The 14,629-nt window shown below is 62.7% G+C and overlaps 1 protein-coding gene across 1 annotated transcript; it reads left to right on the top strand.

Moving 5' to 3' along the window:
- The first annotated feature begins 1,264 nt into the window (after positions 1–1,264).
- On the top strand, positions 1,265–14,629 carry PLXNA3 (plexin A3). Its single transcript, XM_069462809.1, has 32 exons — positions 1,265–1,861; positions 2,133–2,672; positions 3,175–3,357; positions 4,502–4,630; positions 4,701–4,801; positions 5,134–5,257; positions 5,353–5,509; positions 5,595–5,694; positions 5,909–6,023; positions 6,197–6,397; positions 6,610–6,706; positions 6,844–7,034; positions 7,122–7,267; positions 7,336–7,456; positions 7,542–7,678; positions 7,788–7,958; positions 8,221–8,314; positions 8,392–8,631; positions 8,704–8,847; positions 8,927–9,161; positions 9,247–9,389; positions 9,499–9,755; positions 9,859–9,925; positions 10,024–10,170; positions 10,253–10,412; positions 10,597–10,700; positions 10,942–11,038; positions 11,309–11,499; positions 11,806–11,975; positions 12,518–12,730; positions 12,868–13,018; positions 14,004–14,629. The coding sequence occupies exons 1-32, from the start codon at positions 1,265–1,267 to the stop codon at positions 14,097–14,099; spliced, it is 5,619 nt and encodes a 1,872-aa protein (XP_069318910.1). The 3' UTR covers positions 14,100–14,629.

Genomic DNA, 14,629 nt, shown 5'->3' with positions numbered 1-14,629 from the left:
CTCTCTTCTCTTTTGCCTGCCTTTCTTCTCCTGCTGTTGCATTAGAGGTCTGGGAGGCAGACCTGACAAAAGAGCCCCAGAGAGATGATCAATTCGAGCTGAAACTTTGCAGTTTCAAGCTGGGCCCGCTCCTTGTTCTAGCAAATGTATTTTTTCCTTTCTCTCATCTGTGCCTCCTTGGTTTGGTTCCCCGAGCCCCCAGGCTGGTGCCTTCTGTTTCCCTTAGGGCCGGGGCACTGAGATGGTAGTGCTGAGCCCTGCCCTGTTGGCTGCCACGACACTGCTCTGCTGTCTTTGCAGCCTGGGTCTGGCTGGGTGTGGCCTGGGGGCTAAGTGCCAATCCCAGCACTGTCCCTGTGGCCCAAGCCTCATCTCCCCAAGGCCTCAACTGTATTTGGGACATTGCTCCCCTTCCATAAGGCTCCTGGGACTCCCAAGGGTGGGTTGGGCCCGCTGCACATTGCCCTCCCCAGCTAACCTCTGGATCTGGAGTGAGCCGCGTGGGGCTGCCGGGCACTGTCTGGCTGTGCCTGAGCAGAGCTTGACTTATGTCTGTCTCGGCACGTGGCTGTGGGGGCAGGCGACTCGGCTTTGTGTTGCAGCGGGGAGGCCAGACAGCAGACTCCTGGACAGCCAGCCGAGGCCCTTGGGGCCAAGAGGCAGCTGGCCCCCTGCGGGGATGTGGTGGTGCTGGGTCTAGCTTCAGGCCTTGATGCCCCAGACCTCTGTCCTGGGTTTCTGGTCGCAGTGCCACTCAGGGGTGGTGTCCCTGCCCCCACTCCCCTCCCCCAGCTGTGCTGATTCTCTCCCTGCCTCTCCCCTTCTCTCAGCCCAGGCGGGGGCATCTCTGCGGCCTGAGGCTTCCCTGTGATTGCTGCTCTGTGCAGCTGGCGACCTCAGCTCCGGGATGTGTCGCTCAGGCTCTCAGTTCCAGGAGGGCCTCCCGGCCTGCCTTTCTGAGCATTTGGCTCTGCCACCCCCTTGGGTGTGGCCCAGCTGAGGCGAGGCCTCCTGGCTCCTCTCTAGCACAGGGGATGAGGGGTGATTGATGCGCCCTGGTGGAGGCCCCTCCTCTCTCCCAGCCGTGGTCACCATCTGGGGCTCCGGTGTGGTGGCGGCTCCTGGCCCTCTGTGGCTTGGAGCTCAGCCTGCCGGGGGCCCTGGGCTGGGCAGCACAGGAGGAGGACGGGCAGCCTGGGCCTGGGGTCTCTGACTCCCACTTGCCATCTCTTCTCAGGCTTGTCCCCAGGTGCAGCTGCTGGCCATGCCTGCTGTCTTCCTCCTCCAGCTGCTCTTCCTTGCCGTTGATGGGGCCCTGGGCAACAGCAGGCCCTTCCGTGCCTTCGTGGTGACAGACACCACGCTCACCCACCTGGCTGTGCACCGAGTGACCGGAGAGGTGTTCGTGGGTGCGGTGAACCGTGTCTTTAAGCTGGCCCCCAACTTGACCGAGCTGCGGGCCCACGTCACCGGGCCTGTCGAGGACAATGCTAGCTGCTACCCACCCCCCAGTATGCGCGTATGTGCCCACCGCCTGGCACCTGTGGACAACGTGAACAAACTGCTGCTCATAGACTACGCAGCCCACCGCCTGGTGGCCTGTGGCAGTACCTGGCAGGGCATCTGCCAGTTCCTGCGCCTGGATGACCTCTTCAAGCTGGGCGAGCCCCACCACCGCAAGGAGCACTACCTGTCGGGGGCTCAGGAGCCTGACTCCATGGCTGGCGTCATTGTAGAGCAGGGCCAGGGGCCCAGCAAGTTGTTTGTGGGCACCGCTGTCGACGGCAAGTCGGAGTACTTCCCCACCTTGAGCTCCCGCAAGCTCATCAGCGACGAAGACAGCGCGGACATGTTTAGCCTGGTGGGTGAGCCTCGCCCCCCTGCTCACCCGCCTGGCCCTCCCTCTCCTTCTGCGTCCCGGTCTTCGGTCTTCGAGCTGAGCCCAAGCTGCTGGGGGGTCCTGTCTGCAGGGAGGCTGCTTACCCTGCCCTCTTTGGCCTTTCTGGCCCAGGCGGGGCAGGTGGGGCATCCTGAGGGAAGCCACTGGTGGAGTGCGCTGGGGCTGGGGTGAAGGTGGGGTGGGGGGCAGCCCAGGGCCTCACCCTACGCTCTCGCCACGACCTGTTCCCCAGGTGTACCAGGATGAGTTCGTTTCCTCTCAGATCAAGATCCCCTCAGACACACTGTCCTTGTACCCTGCCTTCGACATCTACTACATCTACGGCTTTGTGAGCGCCTCCTTCGTGTACTTCCTGACGCTGCAGCTGGACACCCAGCAGACGCTGCTGGACACAGCAGGCGAGAAATTCTTCACGTCCAAAATTGTGCGCATGTGCGCGGGGGACTCGGAGTTCTACTCATACGTGGAGTTCCCCATCGGCTGCTCCTGGCGCGGGGTGGAGTACCGCTTGGTGCAGAGCGCGCACCTGGCCAAGCCCGGCCTGCTGCTGGCCCAGGCCCTGGGTGTGCCAGCCGACGAGGACGTCCTCTTCACCGTCTTCTCTCAGGGCCAGAAGAACCGTGTCAGCCCGCCCAGGCAGACCGTCCTCTGCCTCTTTACCCTCAGCAACATCAACGCCCACATCCGGCGCCGCATCCAGTCCTGCTATCGGGGGGAGGGCACGCTGGCCCTGCCTTGGCTGCTGAACAAGGAGCTGCCCTGCATAAACACCGTGAGCCCCTCACTCAGCCCAGCTGTCCCCAAGCCAGTGCCTGGCCTGGGCTGACACCTGGCTGTCCTGTCCCAGGCTTGGCTTAACCCTGGGAGTGGCACCATAGCCCTGACACCCATCTCTCCCTTTCAGGGACCTCCGCCCTGTCTCTCCCTCTCTCAACCCTTCCTCCCTACAGTCTTTCTTTTGCCCAGTGCCCTCCTTGTAGACTGCCACCTCCTTCTCCCTGTCCCTCCAGCCACTCCCAGCAGGTTCTTCCATGCTCTATCTCGTGGGTGTCCTGCAGCCCGAGCTGTGCTCCTCCCTGCGTTTCCTCCTCCATCTCCCTCCTCTGGTCCCAAGTGCCCTTGCCCGCAGGGTCCCAGGACAGGTAGTCAGGTCTGGATGGAGGGAGCGGGTTCCAGACCCTGTTCTCTCCTGGGACAGATCTGGTGGCCTTTGTCCAGTGGTGTGTGCTTGCACCCGGACCAGACTCTTACATATCCCTCCCCTGTTTTGCCAGCCCATGCAGATCAATGGAAACTTCTGTGGGCTGGTGCTGAACCAGCCACTGGGTGGCCTTCATGTGATCGAGGGGCTGCCCCTGCTGGCTGACAGCACGGACGGCATGGCCAGCGTGGCTGCCTACACCTACCAGCAGCACTCTGTGGTTTTCATCGGCACGCGCAGTGGCAGTCTGAAGAAGGTGGGCTCTGGAAGCCTTAACATATGGGGATGGAGCTGGTCTCTGGGACACGGGACAAGGCGGGTGGTGGGAACACACAGATAAGCCCTGGGACACCCTAGACAGGGCACAGCTGGTAGGTCGGGGAAGGGAGGCTTCCCCGGCTGGGTCCCAGAAGCCCCTCGGCCATCCACCCTCGCCAGCACCAATGCCTTCTGTGGCCTGAAATGCTAGCTTCCTGCGGCTCTGGGGACAGAGACCAGACCTATTGTGGGGTCTCCCTGCCACAGGAGCTGGGTCTTCAGTTGAATGAATGAGGGAGCCGACGTGGCCGTAACGCTGTGCACTCTGGTCTGGGTGCTTCCCTGCCCCACCAGCCCTCCTATCCCTGGTGCCCACTCGCCACTTGCTCTCTCCCTGGATACCTCCTTCCCATCTCACCCTAAATGTCACCACCCCGGAGAGGGCTTTTCCTCTGCCCCTGATGGTCCTTCCCTTTGGGCTCTGGTCCCTTGTGGGCACTGGGGCTGCAGTGCTGGCTGGGCCAGGGCTCTGCCCATAGGAAGCGGGGCAGGGCTGCAGCCACTTCCGTTCTGGGGCTGGGGGTGAATTCCGGGGCACTCAGATATGTTCTGAAGAGACAGGGCTCAGGACGGCCATGGTGCTCTCGTCCTGCTCGCCTGGTCTGGGGGTGCACAGGGAAGGGTTTGTGAAGGGAGGTGCTGAGCTCCTGGGACCCAGCCTGCTCCTGCGACCCTTTTTCCATCTGTCACAGCTGCATCGAGCTGTAACTCACATACCACACAATTCACCCATTTAAAGTGTACACTTAAGCGGTTTTTAGGATATTTGCAGAGTTGTGCAGCCATCACCACTGTCTCATCCCAGGACATTTTTATCACCCTAAAAACCGCCCTCCATTGTAGCTATCACCCTTCCCCACCCCCTGACCTCTATATCTCCAAATTTCCTGGGATCATTTTCTGGCCTTTGTACCCCCTTTCCCTGGCCTTGGGCTGCGGGTACAGGAGCCCCACCAGGCCCTAACTTCAGCTCAGCCACAGCCTAGAAAGCCCCTGGCTTGAGGAGAGGATGCCCTGGGTGCAGAGGGCTGTGGTGGCATCAGGCTGGCCCAGCGTTCCACTACCCTGCTCTTGTGGCTCAGGTGCGGGTCGATGGCTCCCAGGATGCCCACCTGTACGAGACGGTCCCTGTGGTGGACGGCAGCCCCATACTCCGAGACCTGCTCTTCAGCCCTGACCACCAGCACATCTACCTCCTGAGTGAGAAGCAGGTGGGCCCATGGTGGGTGGCGGTGGGTGGGGGGACAGGGGCAGGCTGGGTGCTAATGTGGCTGTCCCCAGGTGAGCCAGCTCCCGGTGGAGACCTGCGAACAGTACCTGAGCTGCGCAGCTTGCCTGGGCTCAGGGGACCCACACTGTGGTTGGTGTGTGCTGCAGCACAGGTGAGGCGGCAGGTACAGGCTGGGGGTGCAGATGGGCTCCCTGCCCTGGGGAGCGGACAGCCAGTCACACCCGCCTGCCCACTCCTCCCCAGCCGGGCCCTCGCGGCCTCTCCTCCCTCCCTCCTCCGCTTTTCCCAGCTAATGAGCGGAACCTCCACCCCGAGTGACGTCCCTTGGACCCCAGGGGATGAGACCAAGGCTTGCTGTTGCCTGGCACTGTGAGCTGGGCAGGCTGTCCCCTGTCCCCGCCGACCCCCCAGCTTCCCACTGCATCCGCCGCCTGGGCCCTCCTGGGGCAGAGAAGGGACTGACTCTGGACTGACCCCACACAGATGCTGCCGTGAAGGGGCCTGTCCAGGCGCCTCTGCCCCACACGGCTTTGCAGAAGAGCTGAGCAAGTGCGTCCAGGTGCGGGTCCAGCCCAACAATGTTTCAGTGACATCACCTGGGGTTCAGGTGAGTGGCAAACAGGGTGCTGGGGCCCGTGTGTGTGTGTGTTTGTGTATGTGTGCTGGGGGTGCGCCCTGCTCTGAGCCCTCTGCCTCCCCCAGCTGACCGTAGCCATGCGCAACGTGCCAGACCTCAGCGCGGGTGTGAGCTGTGCCTTTGAGGAGGTGACGGAGAGCGAGGCCATCCTGCTGCCCTCTGGCGAGCTGCGCTGCCTTTCGCCCTCTCTCCAGGAGCTCCGGGCTCTCACCAAGGGGCATGGTCAGTGGGCTGGGGCTGTCTGGGGGGAGTGGAAGCCACCCCCTGCCCCCCAGACAGCTCATGGCCGCTGCTGGGCTTATTGCAGGGGCCACCCGCACCGTGAGGCTGCAGCTGCTCTCCAAGGAGACTGGCGTGAGGTTTGCTGGGGCTGACTTTGTCTTCTACAACTGCAGCGTCTTCCAGTCGTAAGTACCTGGCCCAGCACCTGTCCCTACCCCTGGGGACAGAAGAGGGCTCTGGGACAGGCAAGACCTGCAGGGTGGCTGTCTCTAGGGGCTTATCTCTGTCCCCATAGCTCTTTGTCCCCCAGTGTGGTTCCTGGTGTGTCCCAGGGGAGGGGCAGTGAGGCAGAGGGGGCAGTCTGGCCTCCATTATTTCTGAAGCCATCCCCCCGCCCAGGTGCATGTCCTGCGTCAGCAGCCCTTACCCCTGCCACTGGTGTAAGTACCGCCACGTGTGTACCAGCCACCCCCACGAGTGCTCCTTCCAGGAGGGCAGGGTCCACAGCCCTGAGGTGAGGCGGGCGGCGCGTGCGAGGGGACCGGGCTCTGTGGTGCGGGGCTGGCCTCTGGCTTTTCTGGGTTTGACTTCTTAGTTTCTCTGAGCCTCCTCAAGGCTGGGCAGGGCCAGCTGGGCCTGGAGAAGGGTGGGGGCCCAGTGTGCGGCTGACAGGGGTTTTCCCCCCAGGGCTGCCCTGAGATCCTGCCCAGTGGGGACCTCCTGATCCCCGTCGGTGTCATGCAACCTCTCACCCTGCGGGCTAAGAACCTGCCGCAGCCGCAGTCGGGCCAGAAGAACTACGAGTGCGTGGTCCGGGTGCAGGGGCGGCAGCAGCGAGTGCCTGCCGTGCGCTTCAACAGCAGCAGCGTGCAGTGCCAGAACACCTCGGTGAGGCCCCGCCTGCCACCCCCGCCTCCCCCTTGGGGGCCCAGGCTGTGGTGTGACAGGGGTCTGGAAGCCTCGGGTGGCCCTGGCAAGAGACCTTCTGAGTCTCCTGCTGGGGGTTCCTAAGCCCGGGGGAGGGGTAGACGGCAAGAATCTTGACGGAGTGGGGGGCTCTGCATGTCCTACCTGGGGTCACGTGGGTCCCTTTCTCCCAGTACTCCTATGAAGGCGATGAGTATGGTGACACTGAGCTGGACTTCTCTGTGGTCTGGGATGGAGATTTCCCCATTGACAAGCCTCCCAGCTTCCGAGGTGAGGGCCAGCGTGCGGCCAGGGAGCCTGCCTCCCAAGGCAGAATTGGCATTGCCGGGGCCAGGTCGGGGGGACTCGTGCCCTCCCTACTTTTCTGCCACTGCCCCCTCCGTCAGCAGTGCCCCCTGTGCCCGCAGCCCTCCTGTACAAGTGCTGGGCACAGCGGCCTAGCTGTGGCCTCTGCCTCAAGGCCGACCCCCGCTTCAACTGTGGCTGGTGCATCTCAGAGCACAGGTGCCAGCTACGGGCCCACTGCCCGGCCCCCAAGACCAACTGGATGCACCCCAGCCAGAAGGGTGCCCGGTGCAGCCACCCCCGCATCGCCCAGGTCAGCCTCCTTTACCACCCCTGCCCACTGCCCCCTGGGCGCCTGTGAGTCTGGGCTGACGCTCCTGCTTCCCATCCTGCTCTGCAGATCCATCCTCTCATGGGGCCCAAGGAGGGAGGCACCCGGGTCACCATCGTGGGGGAGAACCTGGGCCTCGCCTCCCGAGAGGTGGGCCTGCGGGTGGCTGGCGTGCGTTGCAATTCCATCCCGGCCGAGTATGTCAGTGCTGAGAGGTGAGTGTGGCCGTGCGGGTGCCCAGGCCCGTCTGCCCCAGCTGGCTCTGACATCCTCCGATCTCTAGGATCGTGTGTGAGATGGAGGAGTCATTGGTGCCCAGCCCGCCGCCAGGGCCTGTGGAGCTCTGCGTAGGTGACTGTTCTGCTGACTTCCGCACACAGTCTGAGCAGCTCTACAGCTTTGTGGTGCGTGGCTGCGGCCCTTCCCCTTCCCACCCTCCTCCCTGGCCCAGCTGGCTCCTCCCTCCCATCAGGGCTGCTTCTCCCACAGAGCCCGATGTTTGACCGTGTGAGTCCCAGTCGGGGCCCGGCTTCGGGGGGCTCTCGGCTCACCATCTCCGGCAGCTCCCTGGATGCTGGCAGCAGGGTCACAGTGACTGTGAGAGATGGCGAGTGCCAGTTCGTGAGGTGGGTCAGGGCCCTGCCAGCCTCAGGCTGAACATGGGCTGGGGACTGTGGGGACAGGTTGGCTGAGGGCCCTGGGCCACCGCCTCTAAGCGCCCACTTGCCAACACAGGAGAGATGCCGAGGCGATTGTGTGTATTGCACCTGTCTCCACCCTGGGCCCCAGCCAGGCCCCCATCACCCTTGCCATCGACCGTGCCAATGTCTCTAGCCCCGGAGTCATCTACACCTACACTCAGGACCCCACAGTCACTCACCTTGAGCCCACCTGGAGCATCATCAAGTAAGACACGGGGCAGCACGCAGGGGGTCTGGGACTGGGCCCTGCCCGGTGACCAAAGCCTTGGGCATCAAGTCATGTCTCCTTTGAGCCTAAACCCTCGTCGGTAGAGGGCAGAGTTGTCCTGGCTGCATAGTACCTGGCACCCACTGGGTGATCCAGGGTCACGGAGGCCCTGGGTTCCCATGGCAGCCTTGAAAAATCTCCACGGCTGGATGGGGGACAATGGAGGAGGGAGCCTGAGGTCCCTCACCTCTTACCCTAGTGGAAGCACCGCCATCACTGTGAGTGGGACCCACCTGCTGACAGTTCAGGAGCCCCGGGTCCGGGCCAAGTACCGGGGCATTGAGACCACCAATGTGAGTACCAGCTGCCCCTGCCCCGCCCCTGCTGCCCATGGCCTCGTGTGCTGGGCTGTTCACCTTTGTCCTCACAGACGTGCCAGGTGATCAACGACACTGCCATGCTGTGTAAAGCCCCCGGCATCTTCCTCGGGCGGCCCCAGCCACGGGCCCAAGGCGAGCACCCTGATGAGTTTGGCTTCCTGCTGGACCATGTGCAGACGGCTCGCTCCCTCAACCACTCCTCCTTCACCTACTACCCCGACCCCAGCTTTGAGCCGCTCGGCCCCTCGGGCGTGCTGGACGTCAAGCCTGGCTCCCATGTGGTGCTGAAGGTGCAGCAGGGCGGAGGGAGGGAGGGCCAGGGAGGTGGAGGGCCCTGGGCTGAGCCTGTCCTCCACCCCCAGGGCAAGAACCTGATCCCCGCAGCAGCTGGTAGCTCCCGCCTCAACTACACGGTGCTGATCGGAGGCCAGCCGTGTGCGCTCACCGTCTCGGACACACAACTCCTGTGTGACTCACCCAGCCAGACTGGCCGGCAGCCCGTCATGGTGAGTGGGCGATGGGGAGACCACCAGGGCAGCTCAGGGTGGGCGTGGGGGTCGGCTCACCTCGGGCCTGTCCCTGCAGGTGCTGGTGGGTGGCCTAGAGTTCTGGCTGGGCACCCTGCACATCACAGCTGACCGGGCGCTGACCCTGCCGGCCATGGTGGGACTGGCGGCAGGGGGTGGGCTCTTGCTGCTGGCCATCACCGCCGTGCTAGTTGCCTACAAGCGCAAGACTCAGGATGCAGACCGCACACTCAAGCGGCTCCAGCTGCAGATGGACAACCTGGAGTCCCGCGTGGCCCTGGAATGCAAGGAAGGTGCCTGAGACAGGGGCTGCGGGGGGCTGCGGGAGCAGGTCTCCCTCCTCCTGCTCAGCGCTCTCCCCTCCCTGTGCCTCCCCAGCCTTTGCAGAGCTGCAGACTGACATCAATGAGCTGACGAACCACATGGATGGGGTGCAAATCCCTTTCCTGGATTACCGGACCTATGCCGTGCGTGTGCTCTTCCCCGGCATTGAGGCCCACCCAGTGCTCAAGGAGCTGGACGTGAGCCCCCGCCTGGCCTGCCCACGCCCCATTTTCTGTTCTCCCTGCCCCCCCACCCCACCCGCCCCGTTCTCCATTCTTGCCCTCTGAGCCTCCCTGCTCCCCACAGACCCCACCCAACGTGGAGAAGGCCCTGCGCCTCTTCGGGCAGCTGCTGCACAGCCGCGCCTTCGTGCTCACCTTCATCCACACACTAGAGGCCCAGAGCAGCTTCTCCATGCGTGACCGTGGTACCGTGGCCTCGCTCACCATGGTGGCCTTGCAGAGCCGGCTCGACTATGCCACAGGGCTGCTCAAGCAACTGCTGGCGGACCTCATAGAGAAAAACCTTGAGAGCAAGAACCACCCAAAGCTGCTACTGCGCAGGTACCCAACACCACCCTGTTCCCCTCGCCCCTGCCAGGCCCCGCCCCCTCCCCAAACCCCGCCCTTCCCAGGCCAGGGCCTCAGCACGCTTCTCCTGCCCTAGGACAGAGTCAGTGGCTGAGAAGATGCTTACCAATTGGTTCACGTTCCTGCTGCATAAGTTTCTGAAGGTGCGCTTGGCGGGCTGGGTGGCAGGGGAGATGATGTCAGGAGCAGCTGGCTTGGCTGTCAGACAGGCAGCAAGCTGTGTGCCTGACCCTGGCTACAGGAGTGTGCCGGGGAGCCGCTCTTCCTCCTGTACTGCGCCATCAAGCAGCAGATGGAGAAGGGTCCCATCGATGCCATCACAGGCGAGGCGCGCTACTCCCTGAGCGAGGACAAGCTCATCCGGCAGCAGATCGACTATAAGACGCTGGTGAGCATGGGCCAGGTGGGCAAGAGGCTTGGGCGTGGGGAGAGGCCCGGTCTGGACTGACTCTGGGGTCCTCTACCCTTAGACCCTGCACTGCGTGTGCCCAGAAAGTGAGGGCAGTGCCCAGGTCCCAGTGAAGGTTCTCAACTGTGACAGCATCACCCAGGCCAAAGACAAGCTCCTGGACACTGTGTACAAGGGCATCCCATATTCCCAGCGCCCCAAAGCTGAGGACATGGACTTGGGTGAGGCCCCTGCCCTCTCCTCCTGGCCTCTGCTCGCACCCTCCAAGGGGGCTTGCCGCGCCTGTGGTCATGTAACCTCAGCTGGCTCTCACACTCCCCACCTGAGCTCAGTTCTCTAGGAGGACTGGGCCCAGGGTCTCAGGGGACAGCAGGCATGACCTTAAGGGCTGTCTGTGGCCCACAGAATGGCGCCAGGGTCGTATGGCCCGCATCATCCTCCAGGATGAGGATGTCACTACCAAGATCGAGTGTGACTGGAAGAGGGTCAACTCACTGGCCCACTACCAGGTGAGGGGCTGGGGGACTATTCACCCCTAGGGCCACATGGTAGCTGGGACCCTGCCCTGAGCCACAGCAAGACACAGGAGCAGTGGCCCTGGCTCTTCTCTGCCCTTGTCCTTGCACTCATGAGCTCTACTCACGGGGCCTCAGGTGCCACCCATGTACACACTGCACGGTCTGGGTGGGTGGTGGCCTGCTGGCTTTTTTGCTTCCTGCACTGTTCCCTTTCTGTCTCTGGGACCTCCAGGTGACAGATGGTTCCTTGGTGGCACTGGTGCCCAAACAAGTGTCTGCCTATAACATGGCCAACTCCTTCACCTTCACCCGCTCCCTCAGCCGCTACGGTAGGTGTCCTCAGCATGGTGGCCATGTGCCCTTCAAGGCTGGGTAAACCCACCTGGGGAACCGCCCTGTCCAAGCAGCTCTGGAAGCCTTCCCCGCTACGCCTCTGGGAGGTTTCCAGTTCTGTAGAGTCCAGACCTAGGGGGCGCCAGCAAGAACAGATGGATTCCCCCCAGGCTGCTGAGCTCCTGGGGGAGAGTGGAGGCTGGCAAGAGGTAAGGTGATGCCTGCGGCCCCAGTGGCCTAAGGGTCACGCCTGTCCTCTGCACCAGAGAGCCTGCTCCGCACAGCTAGCAGCCCGGACAGCCTCCGCTCGAGGGCACCCATGATCACACCTGACCAGGAGACAGGCACCAAGCTGTGGCACCTGGTGAAGAACCATGACCACACCGACCACCGAGAGGGGGACCGTGGCAGCAAGATGGTCTCGGAGATCTACCTGACTCGACTGCTGGCCACCAAGGTGTGGGCCTGCCTCTCACCACCTTGGCCTCTGCATAGATGCCTTCTAGCCAGGCCCTGGGCTTGGCCTTGAGGTTGGCCTGACCTGCCAGAGTAGGGGGGGGCGGGCACTGGATTCTTCGGATCCTGTGGGCCTTTGCTATAGGAACTCCCAGCCTGACGTCAAGGCTGGGTCTGTCTCAGAGGGGCTGGCCCTGCAGGGATGCCCTGCTCTTTGCTAAGCCTTTCTGCCTCCATCTGTCGTGCTTTGGGGACATCCTGACCTGGCTCCCTCATAGCCTGTGCCCTCTCTGCCACCTCCCCACAGGGCACATTGCAGAAGTTCGTGGATGACCTCTTTGAGACTGTGTTCAGCACGGCCCACCGAGGCTCAGCTCTGCCCCTGGCCATTAAGTACATGTTCGACTTCCTGGACGAGCAGGCTGACCAGCGCCAGATCAGCGACCCTGACGTGCGCCACACCTGGAAGAGCAACTGGTATTGCCCTGTGCTGGGCTGCTACTGGCCCCGGGAGGGTGGATGGGTGGAAGAGGCTGATGGCTTTGCCAAGACCCAGGGCCTGTGGGGCGGGGGCTGCAGTAGTCCTTAGGCAGGAGAGGATGGCAGCCTGGCCTGGGGCTGACACTGCTGGTGCTACCAAGCCAAGAGGGTGACTGATGGAGTGGGGTTCTGGAGGTGGACTCTGCTGGGCATCTGAGCAGGTGGGATGGTGGTAGTGGGGCCAGCACTGAGATGTGGCCCTTTGCCCTCCAGGGCCTTGCACAGGGTAGAGATGCTGGTGGCTTGGTCCAGGTGGTAACAGTGGTGACAGTAGAAGCTGCAGAGGGGGTTGAGACCTGCTGAGGACAGATGTTCAGCAGAAACGTAGAGAAAAGGCTGTTCACCCTAAACTTGTCACTCTCGCCAACTCTGGACAAGATGTGAGCTGGGCAGGCAAGAACAAGATGTGAAGGGGAGCACCCACGGGAGGGGCCCCACAGGGCTGACTAGGGAGCCTCGGATGTGTCCCCCCTGTCCAGCCTGCCCCTGCGCTTCTGGGTGAACGTGATCAAGAACCCTCAGTTCGTGTTTGACATCCACAAGAACAGCATCACGGACGCCTGCTTGTCAGTGGTGGCCCAGACCTTCATGGACTCCTGCTCCACATCTGAGCACCGCCTGGGCAAGGACTCGCCCTCTAACAAGCTGCTCTATGCCAAGGACATCCCCAACTACAAGAGCTGGGTGGAGAGGTGGGTCCCGCCCTGCTGCGGGTGACAGGCAGGAGCTGCTCTCCCTGGGCTGCCTCTCTGAGGCTGGCCTGGCAGTGAGGGCAGGGGTTTTGGCTTTTGTGACATCTGCCCAAGTGACCTACTCAGGGTCCCAACAGGTACTACCGAGACATTACAAAGATGGCGTCCATCAGTGACCAGGACATGGATGCCTACCTGGTAGAGCAGTCCCGCCTCCATGCCAGCGACTTCAATGTCCTAAGCGCACTCAGTGAGCTCTATTTCTACGTCACCAAGTACCGTCAGGAGGTGCGTGCTGTCCCCACAGACCTCCAGTTGCTTGGCCCTGAGGGTACAGCCAATGACAAAGCAGAGGGGGCAGAAGGGACATGGAGCCCATCTCTTGGATTGTTCACAGTCCTTCCCCAGAACAGGCCCCAGGGCCACCACAGGTGATACTCCCTGTAGATGCTGAGATTTGAGGGACTCAGGAGAGAAGCCACCAGGCAAATGTTAAGGGGCCTGAGCACTGGAAGGGATGGGCCAAGGGACATGGGCCTGGGCCAGGAGGCGTGCAGGGCCAGCCACTGTTAGGGCCCGCAGGGTTTGTGATTGGAGATGTCAGTAGGCAGGGGGACATACAGGTGTGGACTTCAGGATGTATTCTCGGCTAGAAATATACACGTGAGAGTCAGCAGATGGCATTTAAAGCCCTGAGCCTGGCTGAGCTCACCAGGGGAGGCTGAGAGTGGGCATGGAGGGAGAGGGGGCGGAAACACTGAACCCTGAGCTGGGGACACTCAGAGATCGGAGGGAAGAGGAGGAGCCGGCAGAGGGGTGGGAGGGAACCCAAGAGTACCTGGGGACATCCTGCAAGGTTCAAAGAGCAGGGAGTGATCAGCTCCATCGGGTGCTGCTGCTGGGCAAGGACGGCGAATGCTGGCCGCGTATGGCAGAGGTCATGGACTCTGCACAGGAGAGGCATGGGTGGAAGCGGTGGAGGTGAGGCGGGAAGAGGGGATCTTGAACAGGGAGTCTAGACCACTCTCGGGAGGGCCTGCACTGCAGGTGCGGAGAGGCGGAGAAGAGCGTTCTGTAGTTGGAGGGGCCCTGGCATCCAGAAGCTGGTGGGTCTGTTCAGAGGTGAGGGGGTCAGCTGAGCACAGGGTCTCCAGGCAGGAGGGAGGGGCTGAGGCGTGTGGGAGGGAAGAGCCCGGTTGGGAAGTGGGGGCTTCGCACCGGAGGAGCTGGCCCCTCCTCGAGAGCCCAGCTCCAGGGCACCCTTCTCCCCCAGATTCTTACTGCTCTGGACCGCGATGTCTCCTGTCGAAAGCATAAGTTGCGCCAGAAGCTGGAGCAGATCATCAGCCTGGTGTCCAGCAACAGCTAAAGGTGGTGGCATCGGTGAGGAGGGGGCTTCTCAGTCCTCAGCCACGCTCCTGTCAAGCGGAGCGGCTGGCTCAAGCCTGGGCCGCTGAGCTGAGCCCCGGATTGGGTGTTGTGTGGGAGTTTTTCAGGACCAGACGCCCCAGCACACCTGGGCCCCCTTCATTAGTGCCTTGCTTTGGGCCCTGCAGGGGAGGAGGTGACAGGACCAAGCCCTCACCCCAGCAGCAGCAATACCCCCACCCTCCTGCCCTGTGCCCACGTGTTGGGATAGCCCTGCCCTCCTTGCTATTTATGCCCCCAACCACCTATTTATTGAATTGAACTTGTCGGTCTCCGTCTGTAAATATGTGTCTCCCCATGGGATGTTGCCAGCCTCACTCACCTTCCTCCCCTGAGTTGTCCTGGGCCCTGCCACCTGTTCTGGCTCCTTTGTAACATTACCAGCCTTGGCCCAGCCTCTGGCACTTCACCCTTGCCATGGCTGGCCCCTGTCCCGAGACAGGGTTCTCAGTACCAGCAGCACTTGGAGGG

Source organism: Eulemur rufifrons, chromosome 30, assembly GCF_041146395.1.
Source record: "Eulemur rufifrons isolate Redbay chromosome 30, OSU_ERuf_1, whole genome shotgun sequence".
Taxonomy (NCBI): domain Eukaryota; kingdom Metazoa; phylum Chordata; class Mammalia; order Primates; family Lemuridae; genus Eulemur; species Eulemur rufifrons.
This window is presented reverse-complemented; position numbering and strand designations above follow the sequence as displayed.